The sequence below is a fragment of the Callorhinus ursinus genome, unplaced genomic scaffold, assembly GCF_003265705.2.
Source record: "Callorhinus ursinus isolate GAN/ISIS: 27379988/994484 unplaced genomic scaffold, GSC_fseal_2.0 scaffold70, whole genome shotgun sequence".
Taxonomy (NCBI): Eukaryota; Metazoa; Chordata; class Mammalia; order Carnivora; family Otariidae; genus Callorhinus; species Callorhinus ursinus.
The window spans coordinates 6,140,636-6,163,053 of record NW_027397132.1 but is presented as its reverse complement, the minus strand read 5'-3'; the positions used below and the strand labels follow the sequence as shown (position 1 = coordinate 6,163,053).

The 22,418-nt window shown below is 58.9% G+C and overlaps 1 protein-coding gene across 4 annotated transcripts in view; it reads right to left on the bottom strand.

Moving 5' to 3' along the window:
• Positions 1-263: 263 nt before the first annotated feature.
• The window catches only part of PRKAR1B (protein kinase cAMP-dependent type I regulatory subunit beta), a 77,743-nt gene continuing 55,588 nt past the window's right edge, over positions 264-22,418 (bottom strand). For all 4 annotated transcript variants that reach the window (XM_073886386.1, XM_073886385.1, XM_073886384.1 and 1 more), the window contains exons 8-11: positions 20,968-21,028; positions 15,381-15,502; positions 2,005-2,086; positions 264-1,640 (exon numbers count right to left, since the gene is read on the bottom strand). In XM_073886386.1, the coding sequence (XP_073742487.1) occupies positions 1,468-1,640; positions 2,005-2,086; positions 15,381-15,502; positions 20,968-21,028 (438 nt within the window). In that variant the 3' untranslated portion in view covers positions 264-1,467. The remainder of the gene's footprint in view (positions 1,641-2,004; positions 2,087-15,380; positions 15,503-20,967; positions 21,029-22,418) is intronic.

The window sequence follows — 22,418 nt, the reverse complement described above, 5'->3', positions numbered from 1 at the left end:
TCACAGAGGGCAGACGGCGGGGCCGGGGCTGGGGGCACGGGTCGGGGTCCGTGCATCACGAGGACAGGGTCCCCGAGTGCGGGATGGAACGTTCTGGAACCGGACGGGGGGACGGCTGCACAGCAGCATGGACGTGCTCGGTGCCCCTCAACTGCACCCTGAGAAATGGTTAAAGTGGTCAATTTTACGTTACGTGTATTTCACCACAGTAAAAACAAGAGAAAAACCCTCCTCTGTGAAGGATTTCAGACTAAAAGCGCAAGTCGGGAGGAGATACTTCATTGCACATTTAATACTACATGCAGCATTCAGAACGTCGCGATAAATAGGGCAGGCTTACACATCACAGAAAATCCACGGGCAAAGGCAGGGCTGGCCGGGGGCCACCTGGGACCGGCAGCCGCCCGGACGTGCACAGAGCAAAATTGGGGTAACTGCACCATCTCATTTGTGACACCAGGAGCCACCACGAGGCTCTGCATGGCCCACAGGCCTCTTCGCTCGCGGGGTGCTTGGACGGAAAATACATCTACAGGGGCACTCAATGGATCATGGACTTGAGAGTGTGGGGCCTGGAGCTGTTTGCTACTTTTCCTGCTTCAGGAGGGTGGGGTCTGGGTCCACACTTATCTCCCAGGGCAAGGGCACATGTCCAGTGGGCATCGCTGGACAACTCAGAAGACGACCCTGGTTCTCACAACTTTATCCAGAATGTGTCTAGAAAACCCCTCCCCTCCCTCCGAAAGTCTCCAAGAAGCTGCTTTGCAAACAAGTTGAAGAGCAGACATCATCCAGGCCCCACCCCACTCCGGGAGAACAATGCTCCCCAGATGGTGGTGCATCCCCAGCTCCAGGGAAGGCAAGGGCAGGCCACTCGACCCCGTCCCTCCTCTAAGGGTACCTGGGAGCTTGGGTCCAGGGGCAGGGGAAGGTCACCAGAAGCTCTTATGCCTGGCATCTCTGGCAGGACCCTCAGGAGCTGAGGCCTTCTCTTCCTTACACTGACTTCCCCTGGAAGCTGCGGTCCCTCTGGGACACCCCCCCTGGAGGTCAGCAAGCCACACTGGGGACTGCAGCCCTCATCACATGACATTCAAGGCCCCAGGGCACGGTGGCACCTGCATGGCCTGACCCAGCCGACCCAGCCCACCTGGGCCAGCCTGGACTCATGGCTGGCCCCTCGGCCACTGGGGGCAGGCTGGCTCGTGTGCCCCCAGAAGCTCAGGTCCGAGAAGATGAGCCCACCAGCTGCAGAGGGGGAGGGATGTGGGGAGGGGCCGCCAGCATCTCCTCGGCCTGGGGGTCTTGGGGGACCTTTGTTTTTGCAATGCACAGGGTGACTGTTTTATTCCAAACGTGAGTCCAGGGGGAGGGGCAGCCCCGTGTGGCCGGGGCGCCCACCCCCAACGGCCGCGGATACAGACGAGCACGCCACCACACGGAAGCGGGGCCGCAGGGCTGTAGGGCTCAGACAGTGAGGGAGATGAAGCTGTTGTAACGCTGGATGTTCCTCTTGAGGATCTCGGAGCAGGGGCCCAGCACACGCTCAAAGCGGGGCCGGTCCAGCTTGACGCACTTGAGGGGCCCCCGGGCCACTACGGTGGCTGCCCGGGGCCGGTTCAGCAGCAGCGCGATCTCCCCTGGGGGGCGAGAGGGTGGTCAGGGGCCCGGCCCCCAGGGCTGCCCACACCGCTCAGTTCCACTGGATTCCAACAAATACGCGTTTAGTGTAAGCATGTCCCATGGAGTGTTGGGGTACCAACACATGGCTCCCCATCAATCTGCCACAACCCCACGTGGTCTGCAGCCCGGGCCCCTGCCGGAACTTGCGTGGCTAGGGGCTCGAGGTTATGACCTCCCGGGGGACGGCCATGTCCGGGACACATCCGTCGATGGTGCCCAGGCCTGCACCCCGCACGACCCCTGCAGCTCTCCACCTCAGGGCCCTTCCAGGGACCCCCCAATGAGACACGCACCCTGTGAGGGCGGGGACTCCAGACTCACCGAAGTAGTCAGAGGGCCCCAGGCGCCCCACCTCCACGTACTCCTCGTTGGGGGACCGGCGCTGGAGGACGGAGGCCGTGCCCTGCAGACGCCAAGGGGACACGTGAGGGTCAGCGGCTGGATAGGGCATAGGCAGGGGAGGGGGGCGTGGCCTGAGGTCACCCAGCAGGGGAGTCACAGGTGAGGGGGTCACACCCAGCAGGGGGTTCATAGAAATCAGAGGTGAGGAGTCAAAAGTGAGGAGGTCACAAGGAGAGGCCACAGGTGAGAGATCACCCAGCAAGGGGGCACGCCCAAATCCCCTTCCTGCCAGCTTCCATTCACGCGCCCCCCCCTTCTAAGCTGAATTCAGGGTTCTCCTCAGGGACAGAAGGGTGTGGAGTCAGAACCTCGCTGGGGTCTGGCCAAGGGCGTGAGGCTGCCATAGGCCATACAGTGGGGAGAATCTTGGAGCTGACCTTGAGCTAGCTCTCAAGGACATGGCGCTCCAGCGGGATGGGTGTGGCCTCAGGTCATTCACCCAGTGAGCAGTGTGGCTCCCTCCCGACCCCCAAACAGGGGTGTCTCCAGACGCTGCCGGCTCAATGATTAACGCAGGCCTTAGAGACGAGCACAGGGCACGCTGAGCACATTTCAGCCGAAGTCTCCCGCTCCAGGGGGACCTGCAGCCTCACACCCGGGCAGGAACGGGCTGAAGCTCTGGCACTGAGTGGGTTCTGACCCTCGGGCCCCCTTGCCTGCCAAGCCACTTGGGCTAGTCCCTTGTTTGGGGGAACCAGACACCAGCTGCGTCCATACCTTCCTATTCTACACCTGTCGGCAGGCTGGTGCCGCTATGGAGACTAAAAGGGAGGCTTTATAAACTGCCGGGAGCACCCAGTTGGTGCTCAACACTGACCCTGCAAAGCGGGTGTCGATGAACGGCGTCCCTCCCGCAGCCAAGCCCCATGTGGCTGGGCTCAACGGCCTCCCGAATAACGGAGCCACTGGGAGGGGCCACCAGCTTCTTCATGGCTGCCAAGAGGACTGAGGCCCGGGGAGGACGTGGGCCCCTGCACCCCCCACTGCCCTCAGCCGTTAGGGCGCGCCCACAGCTCTGCAGCCCAGCACCCCGATGCCCTTGCAGCACGAACAAACGTGCTCTTGTTCCAAGGTGGGCTCAGTTCACCGGCTCACCATCTCTGGCCGGGCCACGTGCGGGTTAATGAGTAACTCCCACCTCACCTGTCATAAGACTCTGCTGGTGCTGCAGTGCCTGGAATCTCTGGGCACCAATTGGCAGCCCCTCCGGCTGGATTCCCCCCGCTCGCCCCTGATCCGGCCGTGGGGCCACTCGGCTCATGGGCCTCTGGGGTGTTTATGAAGCTGGCTGATGGATGGCGCCAGACGTCTAAACAGCCAAGCGACGCCACCACCACCCAAGAGTTGCGGCTGGTGGGGGGCCTGGAGAACACGTGTTCCCTCCCCGAGCCCCTGGGAGGAATGGAGTCCTGGCCCCCACGGCCCGCACTGGGTCTTCCCCGCAGCGAGACGTGGGGCAGGTCACCCAAACGCCACATGCGGTTGCTGCCACCATGAGAGCCTGGGTCCCCTGTGCCCAGGGCCGCCATGACAGGCGTTATTTTTCTTGATACCCTGTTGTGCCGACCTAATTCTCTTTCACATCTATGTCTTTTACCTTGTGATGCACGTAATCTACATGCCTTTCATTCCCATTTTAGACAATTTTCCACTTTACAATGGGATCATTTTCTCCTTCCAAAACCCCAGGCATGGAACTGGAGGCCTTTGGTTTGCAGAATTACTCGGCGACACTCCAGGCCTACAGTGTCCCTTCAGATGCTTTGAACCCCCAACATCGGCAAACCCAAGCGGAGTGGGCTGAGGGCTACTGGGATTCCGCTGCCCAGATGTGGGTCAGGGACCTGGGCTCATTCCCACCTCCTGCTCTGGCGACCTCAGTCCCTCCTGGTGGCTCAGTAGCTGCCGTGGTTCCGGGAGTCACCAAATGTCTCCCCACGCCATCAGCAGGAAGAGAACCCACTTCTTCCTCCTGCAGCTCTATTAGCAGGAAAACCTTCTAGAAGCTTCTGGCAACCTTTCCTCTGCTGCACTGACCCAAGCAGGTCAGACGTTCATGGAGCCACTGCTGAGAGGGTGGGCACTAACGGGGAGGGGCTGGGGATCCGGGTTGTGTTCACAAGAAGGAGCAGGGATGGGCTCGGGGGTGGGGGGGCCAGCACGGGTCGGCCACATGGACAATCACCTGAGACCACCATCCCCCGTGCGACTGGTACCATATCCTTTCTGGTGGTACACAGAGCAACGGCCACATGAGACGAGACCACCGACACGGGGGAGCACACATGCCCTGCCCACACACCCTCAGAGGATGTGTGCACTCCGGCACGTGGGTGCATCACCATCCCAGCCAGACGGCAGCGAGGTAGGTGCCTACAAGGAGAGCCCTCAGCAAACGCAGGGTAGGGAACAGCGCCGTCTGTCGTGGGCCGCAGCCCCAGGCCTCCTTCGTGGGTAGATGTGACCACGTGGCCATGTTCTCACAGACAGACTCCCTTTGCGTGACTGTGACACTGACCGCGGGCAGCAAGGTGCAGTGGGGGCACCAGGTGGAAGGGCCACGTGGGACAGCCTCCCAGCCCAGGACACATGCTCACAAGAAGACACTTCGTTCTTCCAGGTGCGCTGTTTCAGGGCCTCTGTGCCAGCAGCGCCGACTCCCCCACCCACACACCATCCCCCAGCGCCCAGCGCGGGACCGTCAAGGACCGTTCTGTCTGCCCAGTGCCGGCCCGAGCCTGGAGGGCGCAGACCTCCAACCAGCAGAGCGCGGTTCCCACGACACGACACGCCCCGGTCCTGGAAATAATCCTCCCATCCGAGCCCTGCTTCCCAGACCGCCGTAAGGGCAGCACAGACACCCTCGCGGGACTGAGAGTTGGAATGTTCTGGGCTGGAAAAACACACTTGCCAAAACTCCAGATCATATTCCCCAAATTTCTCACTTAGTGATTCTAACCCTGTTCTGAAAATAAATCAGGTCACACGGAGCACGGCCGGGAGAACGCAGGAGAAAAGCCTTAGCATAGGCGTCAGGGGGTGGGGATTATAAATGACCCCTTTCCTTCAGCATTTTATTTATTTTTTCAAAAGTTTCCTATGAAATCGAAAACCAAAATAAACGTTCTGGTTTCCGACAACGGGCAGGTACAACTTCCATGAGAAAGACCCAGTGAGGTGGCGGCAGAGAACAGCTGGGTGGGGCGGGCACTCGGGGAGCACGCCTGGCCCCAAGCCTGTGCTCCAGACCCGCGCTGCGTGTGCAGCAGGTACCCTCATTCCAGCCATTCTCTCGGGCGTGCCTTCCCACACCCAGTGCACAGAGCGACCCCCTGCACCCGCCCGCAGTCTTGGAGCCCCACCCTGGTGGGATGGCAGGCGTCATCGAGTCGGTTGGAGCTGTGAGCTGGTGGCGGTCGCCCCAGTGCCCGCTGGACCCTGATGGCACCCAGTGAAGGGGGAGGGACGAGGCTCAGGAGGGGTGGGTGTCCATCAGACGCTGACATGCCGGTGAACAACTGAGCACCAGCTCTGTGGCTCCTTCTGCCTAGACCAGTGCTGTACGGGCAGTATTGGGGTTTCTGAAAGAGCCATCATTGCGGCAGACAACAGCCTGTCCCAGCGTCAGACCCATCGAGCCCCTCCTCTGTCCATTCTAAAGTTCTGGAGCCTTGTCTCTGCCCAAGTGCGGGTCCACCTCCCTGTGGCGTGGCGGAAAGACTCGGTGCAAGGGTGTCACACGCTTGGGGGCAAACTGCTGAGGCACACACACTGGCCTGTGTTCGTGCTGGTGTTCAGTGGATGCTCCATGAGGCCGGGGCCTGGGTGAAGGGAGAACAGCAGAGCCACGTGGGCCCCAGGGCTCCAAGAAGGGGGCAGGGAGCACCAGAGTGTGGGGCGCCACAGGCCCTGCTTGGGGAGGGTTCTTTCTCCAAACCCAGTGATTGTCTCATTCCCCCTGAAGCCAGCCGGCGCCCATGAGGAGCTCAGGAAAGTGGCTGGCGACCCATGCTCCAGCGGGCAGCGTCTGGGAGACATGCAGGCGGCCGCACCACGTGTCCTTGAGTGAACGACAGAGGGGCATGCAGGTCACAGGCCACGGCTCCGTTCCTCTGGGCTCTGCTCCCAATGCCCGGTTCTTCCCTGCCACCTGAGCACCCACGGCTTCCGCAGGCTCAGGGCACCCAGGGCTCACAAGCCCGAGGTGTCGTAGGCACACACACCCTGCCGTGAGCCAAGGTAGGAGAGAGGTGCCAGCGCCCAGGGCTCCTTCCAGGTGGGGGTGGCTGGCAGCCTGCTGTCGGCTACTCTGGGGTCGAAGTGGTTCTGGAGCTGCCCCCCAGCACCCCACCGAGGACCCCAGGGGCTTCCAGCTCAGCAGAGCCCGAGCCCAGCAGCCACCTGCCCTATCCCCAGGCACCAGGGTCTGCAATCTCCCTGCGCAGGCTGACAGCCTACACTGCGGGTACCAGAGCCACTGGGTGGGTTCTGGCCTCAACACCTCCCCAGGGGGCGGGTCAGCAAGCCCAGACCACCCATCTGTCCATCCTCCATACCACGGCTTCTGTTCCTCCCTCCATGTCACAGCCAAAGCCTCAGGCCCCAGGCTCCCCCCTACGTGCTCCATCACTGTCCCCGTGTGTGCGCCGTCCCTCTACAAGGCTCTCCACCCATTCTAGTGGCACCCCATGGCACACCAGGCTCTTTGAAGATGGGGCCTGGCCCCTGGCCTGCACATACACAGGCCTTCCCAGGTGATGCCACCTTGTGCAACGTCACCTCCAGCTGCGTCTCCCTCATTCTATGTGGAGCTCCTTCCCCGCACGCTAATCCCTGGGGGAGATGCCACTGGCCCTCTGCCTGGACTTGGGCTCTCCCGTCCCTGCACGGTCGGGGTCACACTCCGGGCACCTCACATGGCCCCCCGTCCAACTCCACACTCCCCCACCCTCTGTCTCAAGCGGCTCGCGGGCCAGGGGGCATTGTGCTCATCACAAGCATGACGCACCCTGGGAAGCTGCCCCATGGCTATGGACCAGCACCCAGCCGCCACATCAGAGGGACACGCTGGGGACACTCGTCTTGCGGCCCACTGCTGGCATCCAGACTTCCGGGGGTCAGGGTCTGCGAGTCCTGAGTCCCCGGGGGGCCCTGGCTCCAAGATGGGGGTCTCGACACCCCCAAAACCTGACTCGTCCAGAACGGCGCATCTGTTAGGATTTATCCGTCTTCGGAGCAGTGATGCGCGTGCTGCTCAGCCCTCCTCCCGTGGGGCCAGGAACCGGGCGGGATCATGCAGGACCTCACGGCCAGCACACACACTGCACGCTGCCTCATCTGGGAGCACCTGCAGGCCTGTGGGCACACGCGTGAGCAACAGACAAGGTCTGGCAACGCAGGCCGCCGGGGCACCTCTGGTCTTGGGGGGGCGCGTTCTCCATCTGGGTAAACAGCCCCCAGACTCCCGGAATTTCTTATGCTGAGAGCAAACCCAGGAAGAACCGGTCAAGGAGAAGGCGCTTGTCAGGAATGCTCACAAGCTGCCATGGGGATGGATGGAGGTGGGGGGGGGGTGTGGACGATGCTTTCCTGACTCTTTCGTGTCACTTCCAGCAAGTAACACTGTCATTGCACAATTTTTAAATTTTTGTGGGGTTTTTTTGTTTGTTTTTTTCAGAAAAGGCTCTCATCTGAGCTCCAGCCTTGATGACCAGCAAGCCGACTTGTACGGCCTGTGATTCTTCGTCCACAGAATGGTCTGGGGGCAGCCGGTGCCAAGGCCCCGGGTCACACGGACATGCACTTAATCCGTCCTCAAGCCCGTGTGCCAAGGTCATTCCAGAGCCCAGAGCACCTGGCCTGCCCGGGTCCCGCCCGAGGGGTCGGAGGGGTGTGCAGGCATGCCTAGTGGGGAGGCCATTAGGTGACAAGGTAGAGACACGTCAGAGCCCAGGAGGGGCCGTCGGAGCTACTCCAGACGGAGCCCCTGCTGGGGTCATAGCAGCACAGATGGTCGCCCCAGGGGACATCCAGGCACCAAGTCGGCGCTGGTGTGGGTAGAAGCAGATCTCTCAGATGTAGCCGTCACACTCCCTGGTATTTACCCGAAGGGCCAGGATGAATACTTAACATCCGCACGAAACCCGCGCAGGGATGTTTACGCACTTTATCCGCGACAAGCGAGATGCCCCTGAGCAGGTGAGTGGCTTCCCCGTGCTCCATGCAGACAGCGGGCTGTGATTCCGCACACAAACAGAGAGACCCACCTGAACGTCACACCATGGGACCCCGACGCCCGGACGCCCTGGCGAAGCAGAGCTGTGCACACAGCACAGGGGGGCCGGCTGCCAGGGGTTCAGGGCAGAGGGATGAACAGGTGGGATGCAGGGGACCTTCAGGGCCGGGAACACTGTGGGACACGTGGCGGTGGATACCAGCTGTCACCGTCCAGACCCACAGAATGTGCGCCCACCCAGAGGGACCCTCGCACCGACTGTGGTCTCTGGGTGACAACATGTCCGCGTGGGATCACCGATCATGACAAATGCCCCGTCTGGGGGACACTGATCATGGGGCAGCCTGTCCTGGTCGGGGGAGAGCAGGGGGCTATGGGAAATCTCGGCTCCTTCCACTCAATTCTGCCATGAACCTCAAACTGCCCTAAAAAATGAAGTCTTAAAAGTCAGGGAGCAAGGGCGCCTGGGTGGCTCAGATGGTTGGGCGTCTGCCTTCGGCTCGGGTCGTGATCGCAGGGTCCTGGGATCGAGTCCCACGTCGGGCTCCCTGCTCGGCGGGAGGCCTGCTTCTCCCTCTGCCTCTCTCTCTCTGTCTCTCATGAATAAATAAATTTTAAAAATCTTTAAAAAAAAAAAAAAAAGTCAGGGAGCAAGAACTTCTCTGAAAACCCTGTTGGCTCTCATTCTGGGGACCTGGGCCAACAGGCCAGTAAACACCTGTGACCTCGGGTCGCCCCCACCAGGCAGCAGGACAAAGGTCTGGGCGCTAAGGAGGGCGCCAACCCGGGACCCGGGCACTCTGGAAACGGGCTTCTTCCAGTTCGGCCCAAAAGGGAAGTTGCTAGAGAAGTCTGGGACAGTCGGCCATCCTTCATCACCGACCTGCAGGCTCTGCCTGGACACACACCTTTTGTCCATCTCCTCCGTCTGGACCCCAAAGCCCAGCCCCAACCTGCCCACCACACCTTTCCTGTCGGTGGGCGAGTCCCTGCTACCCTCAGGCCCACCGCGGGTCACCGCGCCACCTCCAGGGACCCCTGCATTGGCCTGGGACCCAAGGTGAGTCTGTGCCAGGTCAGTGGGGCTACTCCCCTCCTCCCCAAATATCTAATGACCAGCTGCTGCTGCCCACCCCCCGGCTGTGCACACAGTGAAGGCGCTGCACGGGCCAAGTCACAAATGACCCCAGGGAAAGAAGAACACACCCAGCGGGGCGTGTGGCGACCCCCTTCCTGCTCCCCGAGATCCTGGTGAATTTGCACCCACCGACGGGGTCCACGCGTCTGAGCGGCAAGCAGGGCGAGTCCCTGGCCAGAAGGCGACCTGGGAAGAAGTGCGGTGCCATTGCTTCAGCACCGTGGACATCCACAAAATTAATTTGCTGAGAGAGCAGATAAACCACATCTGGAGTTTCCATGGCAATGCCTCCCTGGCTGCCACCTGGTGCAGGACAGCGCGGGAAGCTCTGTGTCGGAATTTTATGGGAACCAGCTGCCCTCAACACCCACCCCAGCCCCGGCCTCAGCAGGGTCCTCGTGGGCGTGCAAAGTGGGGCCATGTGGCCAAGCACCGAGACCCGCCCACAACCTTGTCCATTTTCCTGGAGCGCGGGAACCAGGAGGTAGATCCTGACTCTCTCTGTCCCGATGCCCTCTGCCTGGGGAGGCCACGGCCGGTCCCACCCCATAGGCTGCGGCAGGTCCGGCCCTGGGAAGACCCGAGTACTTTCTCCGTGTCTGTCGGTGGGGTTTATGTGGCAAGGATCTCACTCAACGGCTGAGAACGTTTTCCGAGAGCTCTGGGGATCCAGAGTCGAGGGGATTCAGACACAGCTGGTGTCTGCAGAGCTGGGAGACAGGGAGACCACCTTACCCAGGAGGGGCCCTGCTCTGGCAGAGACCCCCCAGGCTCAGCTGAGGCCGGGGATCCTGCAGTCACACTCGGCCATCCAGACTGGGCTCCCACCAGCCGGCAGGTGTTCATGACTCACTAAGTGTCTGTGGGGGCCACTGCCCACACCTGTGCAGGGCAGGGGGTCTCTGCCAGGCTCAGCCACACCTGGGGGACCCGCGGGGAGGACATGCACAAGGAAGCAAATTCGATGACCATCTGCCAAAACGGAGCAGAGACATTCAGCCAGACAGCGGCATGAAGAGACAGGGGTCCGGCCCCACTTGTTGCTCTGAGGAAAATAGGAAGCCCAGCACCAAGCCAGCCAGCCACGCAGAAACCTCAGCCAGTGCTCCTCACAGCAGGTACATCAGCAGGCTCCTGGCACCCAGACCTGGGCCTCAGGGCCCTAGGCACCCACCTGCACGGGAGACCGGACTGTTCTGGAAAAGCCAAGAAGCAGGTGCATCAGTCAGGGTTCTGAGGAGAAACCATCAATGGGATGTGTGTGGACAGAGAGGTTCACGTCTCTGAATTTGCTTGCACAACAATGGGGACTGCAAATCTAAAATCCACAGGGCCAGCAGCTGGCAGGGGGTGTCTCTTCTCGGAGACCGCTGTCTTTTTTCTCTTAAGAAAGCCTTCAACTGATCAGATGAGGCCCACCCACACCACAGAAGATCCTCCCCTTCACGCAACATCAGCTGATGTCAATGTTAATCCCATCAGAAAAATACCTCCTTGGAAACATCTGGTGTTGAGCAAACATCTGACATCTGGGGACCATGGCTTGGTCAAGTTGACCCATAAAATTAACCCTCACAGAAGGGACCCGCAGGGCCTGGCCCCTTTCCCGCCGTCTCCACAGGGCAGGGGGTCACCCTGCACAGTGGAATCCACAGGCGTCCCAAGAACTGGGGGTTAATGCGTTACAACGTGTGCATGTGCCATCAGCTGACTGAGGAGAGGACAATTCAAACCAGAGAGGTCACGCGCCTGGACACCTCCTGCAAAGTCTTCTAGAAGAACACAGGCCATTCTCACTTCACTTCCCCCATGTGAGGCATGGGGGGGGGGGGTCTCTGCTCCTACAGAAACATCAGCCACCGAATAGTCACCGAGTCTCCAGGACTATCTAACCCAGGGGACAACATCCATGGGGAAAGTGCTCACTTTACAAAACCCAAAACAGCACTAACTTCTGCTTTGTTCTATGACATTCTGGGTCGACTCCCGGGCGCCTGATGTGCCACCCAGACCAGGGACCACCCAGGCGGCCTCCTGAGCCACCGGCAACACCCCGAAGGGACAGGTGTCCTCCAGCCCCACCTGCGGCGCCCCCAGGCAGCTCACTGGGTGCCAAGGGGAAGCAGGGCTGGCAGGCCTGACCCGTGTGTCTGGCAGGTGTAGCCAGGGGGCCTCTTCTGGTCGCGCAGCAAACGACAGGGAGCCTCTGATGCCTGCAAACCCTGGGGTCCCGTGTGACCCGCCCGACCTGGCTGATCACAGAGGAAAAGGGGAAAAAATCCAAGTTGCCAAGGAGACCACTTCAAATACATTTCCGGGAGTGTAGGGTCACATTCCAGAGCCTGCACACCCGCCCTGATGTGTGTGAGCCCCCACCCCCATCAACGGGGAGGCCCCAGCCCCTAGACAGAGCCATGGCAGTCACCGTCACCCCCCCCCCCCCCCCCTGCACCATCCCCTGGCTTGCCCCCGGCACACCCTCAGAGCCTGTCCCAAGAAGAGACGCCGACAGCCGACAGCCGCTAAGGGATGAGCAGCAGGGACGCCCCCCAGAGCCAGCACAACACCGGGAAGGCCCCTCCCCGGCGTCACCTGAAGGCAGCAGAGAGAGAAGAAATACACGTGTAAGACGAAGGGAGCAGCACTCACTCCATTTCTCGGGCCCCAGAACGAGAACGCGGTGTGCTTGGAGCCTCTGCTGCACCCATGCGCACACGAGCGTGCGCACACGTGCACACGCGCACGAAGCAAATGCCTGCCCGGCACTCGGGAGCAAGGAGCAGGACCCCGGCCAGTGGGGTGCGAGGCGGACACTGGTGGGCTGTGCGGCCTTGGCTGTGTCCCCCCAGCCCCACTAGGAAGGGATGCTGAGCACTGACCAGACGTCCCTGGCGGGGGCCTGGGAACTCACACAACACATCCTGGGCTTGGAAAGCGCCCGCTCACGTCATCAGGATGAACACACTCGGTAACGGCTCCCTTCCCTGGCGTCCTGTGAGGGCCCCTTGCCAATCTGCACCTCTCACACGCATTTTACGCTCTTTCTACCTGTGGCCTTGGACCTGGCTGGGAGGCAGCCTTGGTCACAGCGCATAATGGACAATTGTTTGGGCTGGCCAGAGTTACTCCCTTGGCTTTGAGACCACAAGCACTGAGGCCACCAACCTCAAAGCCTGCAAGGGCCTGCCGAGCAGGCTCTAGGGCTGGATGAGGACTGAGGCTAAAAGGGCCCTTTCCCACCCCAAGGGGCCCGCCCCTCAGGTCTGCTGGCTGTGGCCAGATAGGATGCAGGTCCAAGGTGGTCAGATAGCAGATTTTTAAAGGGAAGAGATCCGGACTGTTATGGGAAATATCTTGATTTTTAAATACTGACAATTCAAATATTTTTTTAAAAATACCACACAGGCCAATACAAACGTGTCTCTGGGCCAAATTGGCCCTGTGAACACCAGCTTCTTGTTCATGAATTTAAACCTAGAGCAGGAAAAGATTTGTGCTTTTAAGCTGGCATCACGCCCTCCCCTTGGTCCCCGGTCATCAGAGCCACCCGAGGGTGTGACAACTGAGGAGGCATCACTCGTGGTGACAACTGAGGAGGACAGACAGGCAGCTCCAGGGCTCAGTGACTCCTCTCATGGGGCCTGGCCAGCCTGGCCGGGTGCTCTCACTTGGGGGTCTCTGCGGACACAGGCGGGTGGCCGATCTTGTGGAGATGCAGCGGGCTGAACATCCAAGGGGGGGCGTCAACTGGCCACTGAACTCGGAGCTCCAGGCCCCACTGATAAGCCGAGCCCTGTGGGCATCTCGGCATGGCCGCTGGCGCCAGGATGAAGGGCCCCAAGGGTTAGAGGGTCTGAGAGCCCCCCACGACCAGCCTGAGTGCCCCATGCCAGGGCTGCCACATCCCAGGGGTCTGACGAGTCGCCAAGGCCCTCCCACGAATCAGACTCCACCTGCCCAGGAGTGCAGCGAGGACTCGGTCTCATCTAATGCAGATTAGGGGAATGGGGTGGCTGAAGGAACCTCCTCCACCTCCAAATGAGTCTCATATTCTTAACCACGAAATGCTAGGCCCACACAAACCCAGACAGGGTGTCATATCCAAGGCCACAAGAGAGAAGTCAGACAGTCTGGGGCGCGGGGGCATAGGGGTCGGCCACATGCCACCGAAGAGGGGACAGCACCCCACCTGCCCCTTCGTCCGATGGTTATGGTTGCTTTGGAGGCAGGACGAGCTTTCTGCAGAGGCCCTGGCTTTCCTCCTAGACGCACAGGAGGACCGCACAGGATAAAAACGGGGCCTCCCCACCAAACTCCGCAGCAGAAGTCTCAGGAACATGGCCTCCGGGAGCGAAGATGAGCCTGGCCAGCCTTCGGCCCTGACGACTGGCTCCGTCCGCATCACGGTGGGATGCAGATTCAGCATGTGTCCTGCCTGGGATTTATTCATTCCTCCTTCCTTCCTTTTCCCTTTTCAAGGAAATGTGTTGAGTGGGCCTCCTGCCCTAATGACCTCGAGCCACACCACTGTGAGCGCTTCCCTGCGCTGGGGACGCCTTCAGAAATATTTACGCGGCTTTCAAGGAGCTCAGGCTGGAGGCAGCCTCCTTTGCCCACACACATGCATGGGCTGCCTGCCTGCCACCTGCAAGCAGGGTTTGTCCCGGGCATGGTGCTGGGACGGGGCGGGAAAGTGACCAGGTCCCCATGAGCATGCTCGCGGTATGACCCGGAACCTCCCGGTGCCTCGGATGCCCCCGCAGACCCACGTCTCCCCTCCTGCTGGACTCCACGGCCTCTGACGATTTCCTGCTGGAAGGGGTGGAAGGGGCAGGCTGGCGGCAGAGAGGAGGGGCCCCAACATGGCGTCTCAGGAAGGGCTCTGCAGGAGCCCAAAGCCGCGAACCAATTTGTGTTTCTGTCCGCGGGACCTTATCTGTGCTGCTTGTGCTTTATGGGCTGCACGTCACTGAGGTGGGCGAGCGCCGGCAGAGGGGCTCCAAACCTCACCACCCGCATCGACAACCCGGCAAGTTCTCCTTCTCTCAATTTAACCCAAGAAAGTGGCTCACAAGTGCCGAGCTCTGTGTCCGAGACCCAGCAGGGATGGCCGACTGCCACGCCAGGCCCCCACGCTGCCACGCGAAGGGTTCCCTTTGTCCGGTGGCAAAATGCACAGCTGAAGAATGTGCTCTAATGAGCATGAACGTGAAATCTTTCCGCCCCTGAGCGCCGGAGGAGGAGGAAGCGAGCCCAACAGACGGCAGCATACCTCTGGCCCTGCGTCATCAGGGCTGCCCACACCGCGAGGCGGGCCCCCCATTCATTCCGGGCAGCGCCTGGGCGGGGGCTCGCTCTGGGGGTCTCAGCCCAGCCCAGCCCCAGGACAGGCAGCCACAGCAGCTGCTTGCCCCTGTCAGTGACAGGCTTGAGCGTGGCCGCCACGGATTACAGCCCCAGACCAGCTGTCGCGGGGCCTCGTCAAAGGGACTCATGCATGTCCAGGCTGAGAACCTGGAACCATTTTTAAAAACTAAACTTTTAGTTTGAGATCATTGTAGATTTGCACGTAGTTTTAAGAAACAGTGTGGAAAGATCCCACGTGCCCTAAGTTTACGCATTTCCCCCAACGATAACACACCACAAAACTCTAGGTTCCGGCGTGGATTCATATTCCCCACCTTCACTGAGCCCACACGTGTTCAGTCCTATATAGTCACCACACATGTGGGCCTGGGCACACGGCGCCATTTTCTAAGAAGAGACCCTTCTGATTCTCAAGGGCAAGAAGACGGGTCAGTGCGGGCCAGAGACTGCTATCAAGACAGAAGAAGGCAGGAGGGTGGAGGGCTGGGGTGGTGCATGCAGGAGTAGCAAGGGCGGGACGCCTCATCCCCTGCACCCCAACCGGGCAGCACTCACCTCCGTGATGATGAAGAAGTCATCCCCAGGCTCCCCCTGGACCACGATCTTCTCTCCGTCCTCAAACTGCACGGGCTCCAGGGCATCCGCCACGGTCAGGCGCTCCCATTTCTCCAGGGACTCTAGAGCGGGTGACAAGGAGACCGTTACCACGGCGTGCACCCCTGCTCTGCACCCCAACGCTTTGTCAGGAAGCGCCGTGGGTCAGCCTTTGCCAAGACAGCAGTGAGTGAGACGGGGAGCGCGTTTCCATGCTGGGAAGGCCTGGCCGTTCCACCAGTGAGTTGGGTGGGATGTACTGGGCTAGCGCTCCATCCCTGGCAGGTCTTGGATAGGGCACTGTGCTCACACGCATCGCGGTTTAGCTTAGGCGATGGGTGCTGGAAGTGAGGCCTGTGAACCCAGCATGAAAATAGACATCTTCAGACGTAGGCTGCCCGTGTTCCTGCAAAAACACAACCACGGCTAAGCACTGGGGCTACTACGCGGTTTAAAATATTTCAGCGGTTGAAGCAATTACCCAGCCAGAAAAAACACCATTCATCACGGTTCGACTGCAAATGCACTTACGTTGCAGGGCTGGGCAGAGCACACCTTCCATTATTTTAGGTCAAAACACTGAATTCCAATGCCACGCTCTAAACCTTTACAGCTCACGAATTCTAGATACCTTTCTGCCCCTCCCTGCACCTTCCCTTCCCCGTCATTGTCCATCCCTAGCCCTCAGGAAGGAAAAGGAAAAAAACCCAATACGCTCCTTTGGAAGAAAATAACTTTTGCCTGATTAACTATTTCTTTTTTGGCAGAAAAACCTTCCCTGGCCTATACTTATCAGATGCTACTTAAGTAGGTCAGCGGCTAAAAATACAAAGCAAAGCATTTATTTTAGAACTAGGTTAGGAGCGAGATTTCTCTGCTTTAAGACGCCTGCCAATGCTGTGCATTGGAAAGGACGAGCTTCTGCGGAGCCGCCGGCACACGCGCCCCGCCGGCCCGTCCGGAAAGGTCTGCACAGCCGGGGCTGCTCAGGAACCCAAGGCCGGTGGCGTTCCCACACAGAATGGGTCCGTGCTCGGGGGGAATTCAGCATGCAGGCCGGCCCGAGGGCCACGCGGCACGTAACTCTGCGAGTCACATAACCAGGGGGAAGCCGTTCCCACTGTCCCATCGGCAAGTTTCTCTGTTCCATCTGAAACGTGCCATACTCTGGGGTCCGAAAGTCAAGACACGCAAAGCTGTGTCCCCCAGCAGCAGGAATCTCAGGAGACACTGGGGGGATGGCAGTTTGTTGCCCTGGGTTTTGAACCGTACCCAGTCTTTGAGGTGACAACAGGACACACAAGCCCTGGGCGCGTTTTCATGGCGTTCGGGGTCCTGAGTCTCAGGGTTCCGGGGGCTGACCGTCACGGGCCCTTTTCCTGAGTGGGATTTCAACTCTGCACCTGGACTGCGAATACAGACAGGCAGGCATCCCGCCGGCAGCCACAGCCCAAGACCATGTGAGGCACCAGATGTGGAGACCCCCGTCTTGGGGGTGGCTTCCCCCAAGCCTGTCTGGTTCTGTGCCCGTCACAGACCGACCCCAGTGTCCATGCACAGGACCCTCCAGGCCCTGAGTGCACTCTGCCACCTCCATGTTCCTTCCTGCCAATGGAGGAATGGAGCTGAGGGCAGGCCGGTAGAGGGCAAGGCCTCCCAACGCCAGCCGCAGACATCTCTCCTGAGGATTCTCTGCAGCCAGGGTGACTGAGGGCGAAGATTAGTCTTGGGGTTGCTCTGCCCAATGGCCATGAAGAAGCACTGGCTGGTACCAAGCTTGTGGACGGGGACTGACCCGAGCGTGTAAGAGCGCCTGGCGCCAATAAAGGGAGATGGAAGGTGACCGTGGGCCCCAGGGTCCTGGGTTCGGGGATTTCTCATGGGGCTAAAATACCCCTCACGCAGCCCCTATGAAACCGTGGGAACCAGCTCATGAGGCGGCCAATTTTCGCTTCTCTGAGTACAACACTGGCCACACAGACCAGCATCCCTTCCTAGGACATGTCCAGACCAGACGCACCTGCAGAGACATGGGAGTGCCTCACATCACCTCCACTGGGGGTGACCAGAAAGTTCTGGAACCAAGGAGTGGTGACGGGGGCAGACGCCCTCAAGAAATGGCTGACACGGTGCATGCTGTGTGATGTGCTTTCACCACCAGAGGAAGAGAGGAACCAGAACCTTGCCTCAACATCTCACAGGGTCTCTGCGAGGACGTGGGGTCAGAGGACCCGCGGTGCCCTCCCTGCTGGACCTACTTTACTGTTTTGTGTTAAATTACTCACATTCACTACAAAGAACTCAAGAAATACAGCAAACTGTAAAGAATGTGAAAAACTGCCAAGTGCCGCCCAGAAATAGCCATGGCGACATCACAACCTGGCCGTGTCTCCAGTCACAAACCCAGACAGAAGGACGGACAGAAAGACAAGCAGAAATACTCTTATAAACGTGACCCACCAGCTGTGTCACCTTTTTCAACGTAAACTCTTAACTCTATTTTGCTTGAATTTAACACAAGAAAAAGAAGCCAAAAGTAACCAGGTATTTTTTTCAATGTAAGATATATTCTTTTCTAAAAGATTCCCCTAATAAAGATCATTAAAAAAAAAAAAAAAAAAAACGGTCCTCACAGATTAAACCATAAGGAATGCCCACCTTTTAGGTCAAAAGGGGTAGAAAACGGGCCATTTCAGGTGGCTAGACTCGGCAGTGGCGCTGGCTCCACGTTAGGACAAGCTGGCCTCTCCTGGCCTCCCTATGGGTTTGGGGTTCTGCTCCCTGGTATGGTCTGTGAAGGAGCAAATGCACCGCAGGCCACCCACCCTGACCGGGGTCTTCTGAAACCCGCCTTGGGGGCACTGGCCCTCCGCGGGCACCGCGGGCACTGCGGGCACCTCGGGCCTGGCCGGGGGCGCCCTGTGCACTGTCTCTGGGTGGCTCGTCCTTCCACATCCCCTGGCGCCCTCCCTGGGTCCGGTGGCGAGTCCTCCACGGGGGTCCTGCCCCACCACTGCTCCATAGCTGCCTCATGCCGTTCCAGCGCATCACCGACTGACCCCATGCTCAATCTCGTCCACTTTTCTTCATTTGGAGAAAAAAATCAATCAAAAAAGTAGCGTGAACAACATAACCGTCTGTCCTGAATAAAATCATATGACTGTTTTGTCGTAATAGCTTCAGATCTATTTGTTCAGGTTTTTTAAATTTTTTAATCTTTTATTATCGAAGCACAGTTGACCTTCAGGTCTGTTTTTGAGAGATCCCCTGACATCACGCTCGAGCTGACTTCTCTCCCTTCCCCGAGGCCGTGGCCTCGTGCTTTCCTGTAAGACAGCCTCACAGATGCTACGGAGGGCTGCTTGCACCACCCATGCATGCTGCGTTCTGCTTCTGAGATCTGCGTTGACCCCGGAGCTCTGGTGCACTCGCGTGACTGCAGTCCATCCACACGACGTGGCTGACTTCACCTTGTTTCCCCTTCCTAGTCCTCGTGGAAGCTGCTGCAGTGAATGTCCGCGGCCATGTCTCTGTGGCCTTGCGAGAAACACCCAACGGCAAAGCTGTAGAGCTGGGGGCACGCGGCACCGGCTCCACTCCAGGACCCCAGCCGACCTCCGAGGCTCTGGCCAGGATGCGTCTCCCACCTCTTCCCTCCACTGCTTGCTCACTAGATTTGTGTTCTTGAGAAAGGCTACTACCCTGGATCTGTCTGCTCTTTCTGTGGAATGCTTTCTTCCTAACTGGGTTCTTGTCTGTGTGTCGCTTGCTCTGAGCTTTTCTCTGTAGTTCCGGCTCCTGCGGCTGGTCTGTGCGGCTGCTGTGGCTTTTCCCTCCACTTGTCCAAGCTTGCTATGAGCTGGTGTGGCGTCCTCCACTAGAAGGGCAGGCAGCGAGCCCTCTCCTCGTCTCTGTGGTCCGGACAGCAGGGACCGGGCAGGGGGAGAGCCCAGCTGGGAGCCAGGGCTGCTCCAGGGCTTAGGGCAAGCCCAGTGTCCCCACCAGCTCATAACCATGCAGGCAGGGGAGCAGCCGTGGGACTGACCTGCTGCCCAATCCTACACCCTCATCCATGAGTGTCAGCCCTTTGCTTCTTTCCCTTCCTCACTCCATTACGTTCTTGTAAGACAAGGATACCCTTCAATCAGCATCTTTACCCAGCAGCCTGGCCTGGGGGTGCTGCTGGATGGTGGTTTCCAGTGGTTCCTGGAGACTCAGCACTCAGCTGTCCCTCACCTTCCCAAGCACGGCCCCTCCCGTGGGCTAGAGCCTCCTTGTCCAAAGTGCAAGTCGCCAGCCACATGTCAGAGGCTAGACACAGATAAGGAACATCAGCTCCATTGCTGAAAGTTCTGCCAGAAAGGGCTGGGCTGCATCAGCATGTGATCATCACGCACGGTACAGCAACTTCAAAACACTTAAAAACTCTTGTTGATGAAAATTTTGTTGACACTTCTGAAAATCAACAGAAATGGAGCCATTGTGTTTATCAGACCCCAGAAGAAGGAAGGGCAGAAATGCAGCAGGAGAAATCACACTTAGGAAAACACCAAAACAGGTCATGGGAAGAAGCTGAGCACAGTGGGCTGCCTTTACTACAACATGAGTTGGGCTTGCAGCTCAGAACCGATGGACATGGAGGAAGGGCTGGAGGTGACTCTGGCGGTGGAAGGACAGACAAGAGGAGCTGACAGGATGAGGCACAGACACTCGAGGAAAGGAGAATGGTGCCCTAGGGGACTAGACACAGAGCTCTTGGTGTATGCACGTACACGTGGGATTGTGCCTGTGTGTGCATGTGTGTGAACACGCCTGTGTGGGGGCATGTGTGCATGCATGCAGGTGAGTGTGCCTGTGTGTGCATGTATGTGTGAGCATGCCTGTGTGTGCACACACGTGTTTGCATGTGTGCGATCATGCTTGTGTGGGTGCATATGTGTGCATGCATGCATGTGAGCATGCCTGTGGGGGGGCATGTGTGCATGCATGCGGGTGATTGTGCATGTGTGTGCGTGTGTGTGAGCACGCCTTGTGGGGGCATGTGTGCATGTGTGCAGGTGATTGTGCATGTGTGAGCACGCCTGTGTGAAGGCATGTGTGCATGCATGTGGGTGAGTGTGCCTGTGTGTGCGTGTGTGTGAGCACGCCTGTGTGGGGGCATGTGTGCATGCATGCGGGTGATCGTGCTTGTGTGGGTGCATATGTGTGCATGCATGCAGGTGAGCACGCCTGTGTGGGGGCATGTATGCATGCATGCGGGTGAGTGTGCCTGTGTGTGCATGCGTGTGAGCACACCTGTGTGGGGGCATGTGTGCATGCATGCAGGTGATTGTGCTTGTGTGGGTGCATATGTGTGCATGCATGCGGGTGAGCACGCCCGTGTGGGTGCGTACATGTGCGTGTCCCAAGCTTGCACATCACCAAGGGCACTGAACCTGCCAGGCATGCAGGGAACATGGAAATGGCTGGGGCCAGCAGGCAGGACTCAGACGAGATTGGAGGAGGCCACGCGGCACAGAGCGTTGTACACTGGGCCAGGGCCACTGACCCAGGATGGAGACCTTGCTGAGAAACTCCTCATACATCTTGCGCTTTCTCAGTGTGCTGCCCTGTTTAGGAGAAAGAAGACAAAGAAGGTAGGTCTTCATGCCTGAATCGTTTCAACATCTCCAAATTTCCCCAAATGACTCTGAATCCTTTGAGGATTCCATGTCTCAGAAGCCCCTCAGAGACTCCACCCCGCACCTCCCCCATCCTCCAGGCAGCTGCCCCTCGCCTGGCTAGCCTCAGCAACCTCATCAACCTCATCCAGGCTGGGCTGGTGACGGGTCCACACAATGAGCACTCAACCAACCAGTCCTGAGCTCGCCTTTCCGTGGGCTGAGGGCAGGTGTGCCCAAGGTAGGACGGTGAGGGGCGCTGTCTGGGCAGCCTCACCACATCCCCACACCACCCCCGGACACACACGCTGGGGCCAGCAACAGAACCACATGGGTGATGCGTTAGAGAGGGGCAGCCAGCATCAGTGAAGTCTCTGGACCAGACATGCTTGAAACTGGTACTTGGGGAAAAAAGCGAATGAGTTGCTTCTTTCCCAACCAAAAGTTGGCTGAATAAGACAAAACCCGCAAACAGGGTCCCATCAGCCTTTAAGTGAACCAGAAATGAAAATCCACTCCAAAAATTAGAATCTGAATGTGAATTAGACAAAGGCGGGCGCCTGGGTGGCTCAGATGGTTAAGCGTCTGCCTTGGGCTCAGGTCATGATCCCAGGGTCCTGGGATCGAGTCCCGCATCGGGCTCCCTGCTCCTTGGGAGCCTGCTTCTCCCTCTGCCTCTCTCTCTCTCTGTCTCTTTCTCTCATGAATAAATAAATAAAATCTTTGAAAAAAAAAAAGACAAGGCACCCCCTTCTTCAAGTGTGCATCCCAGTGAGCTGGTGGCCTAAGCAAATAAGGAAGCCCAGGCCTCCCAGTGGCCAGCACCAGCTTGGCAGGTAGAGAGCAGCCTGGACTTCAGCCCCTCACCCTGCTGCCCAGGGCCTTTGGACAGTGTACACACTCCACAACTATACATGGTAGCCCTGCCAATGAGTACTGGTAAGTATGGCACATTGAGAAAACAGGGACATGCAGTCCACAAGCAGCCTTATCCATCAATGGGAGCTGGAAGTTCACCTGTGAAGTGAAAAGGATGGAGAGTCCAGTGACCACAGACTAGACACCTGACGTGGAAAGAGGTGGGAGGGAAGATAGTAACCATAAAAAAGTGCTTAGGCCACAGGGCAACGGTGGGTCCTCCAGACACTTGGGATGATTACCCTCAACCCAGAGGAAGAGGCAGGCTCAGAGGGGCAAGTGACCCCCTAGACTGTGATCAAAGGAGCAAGAACGAACCCAGACTGGGCTCTACAAGTCCCAAAGCTTGGTGATGATGGTGATGGTGATGATGGTGATGGTGATGATGGTGATGGTGATGGTGATGATGGTGATGGTGATG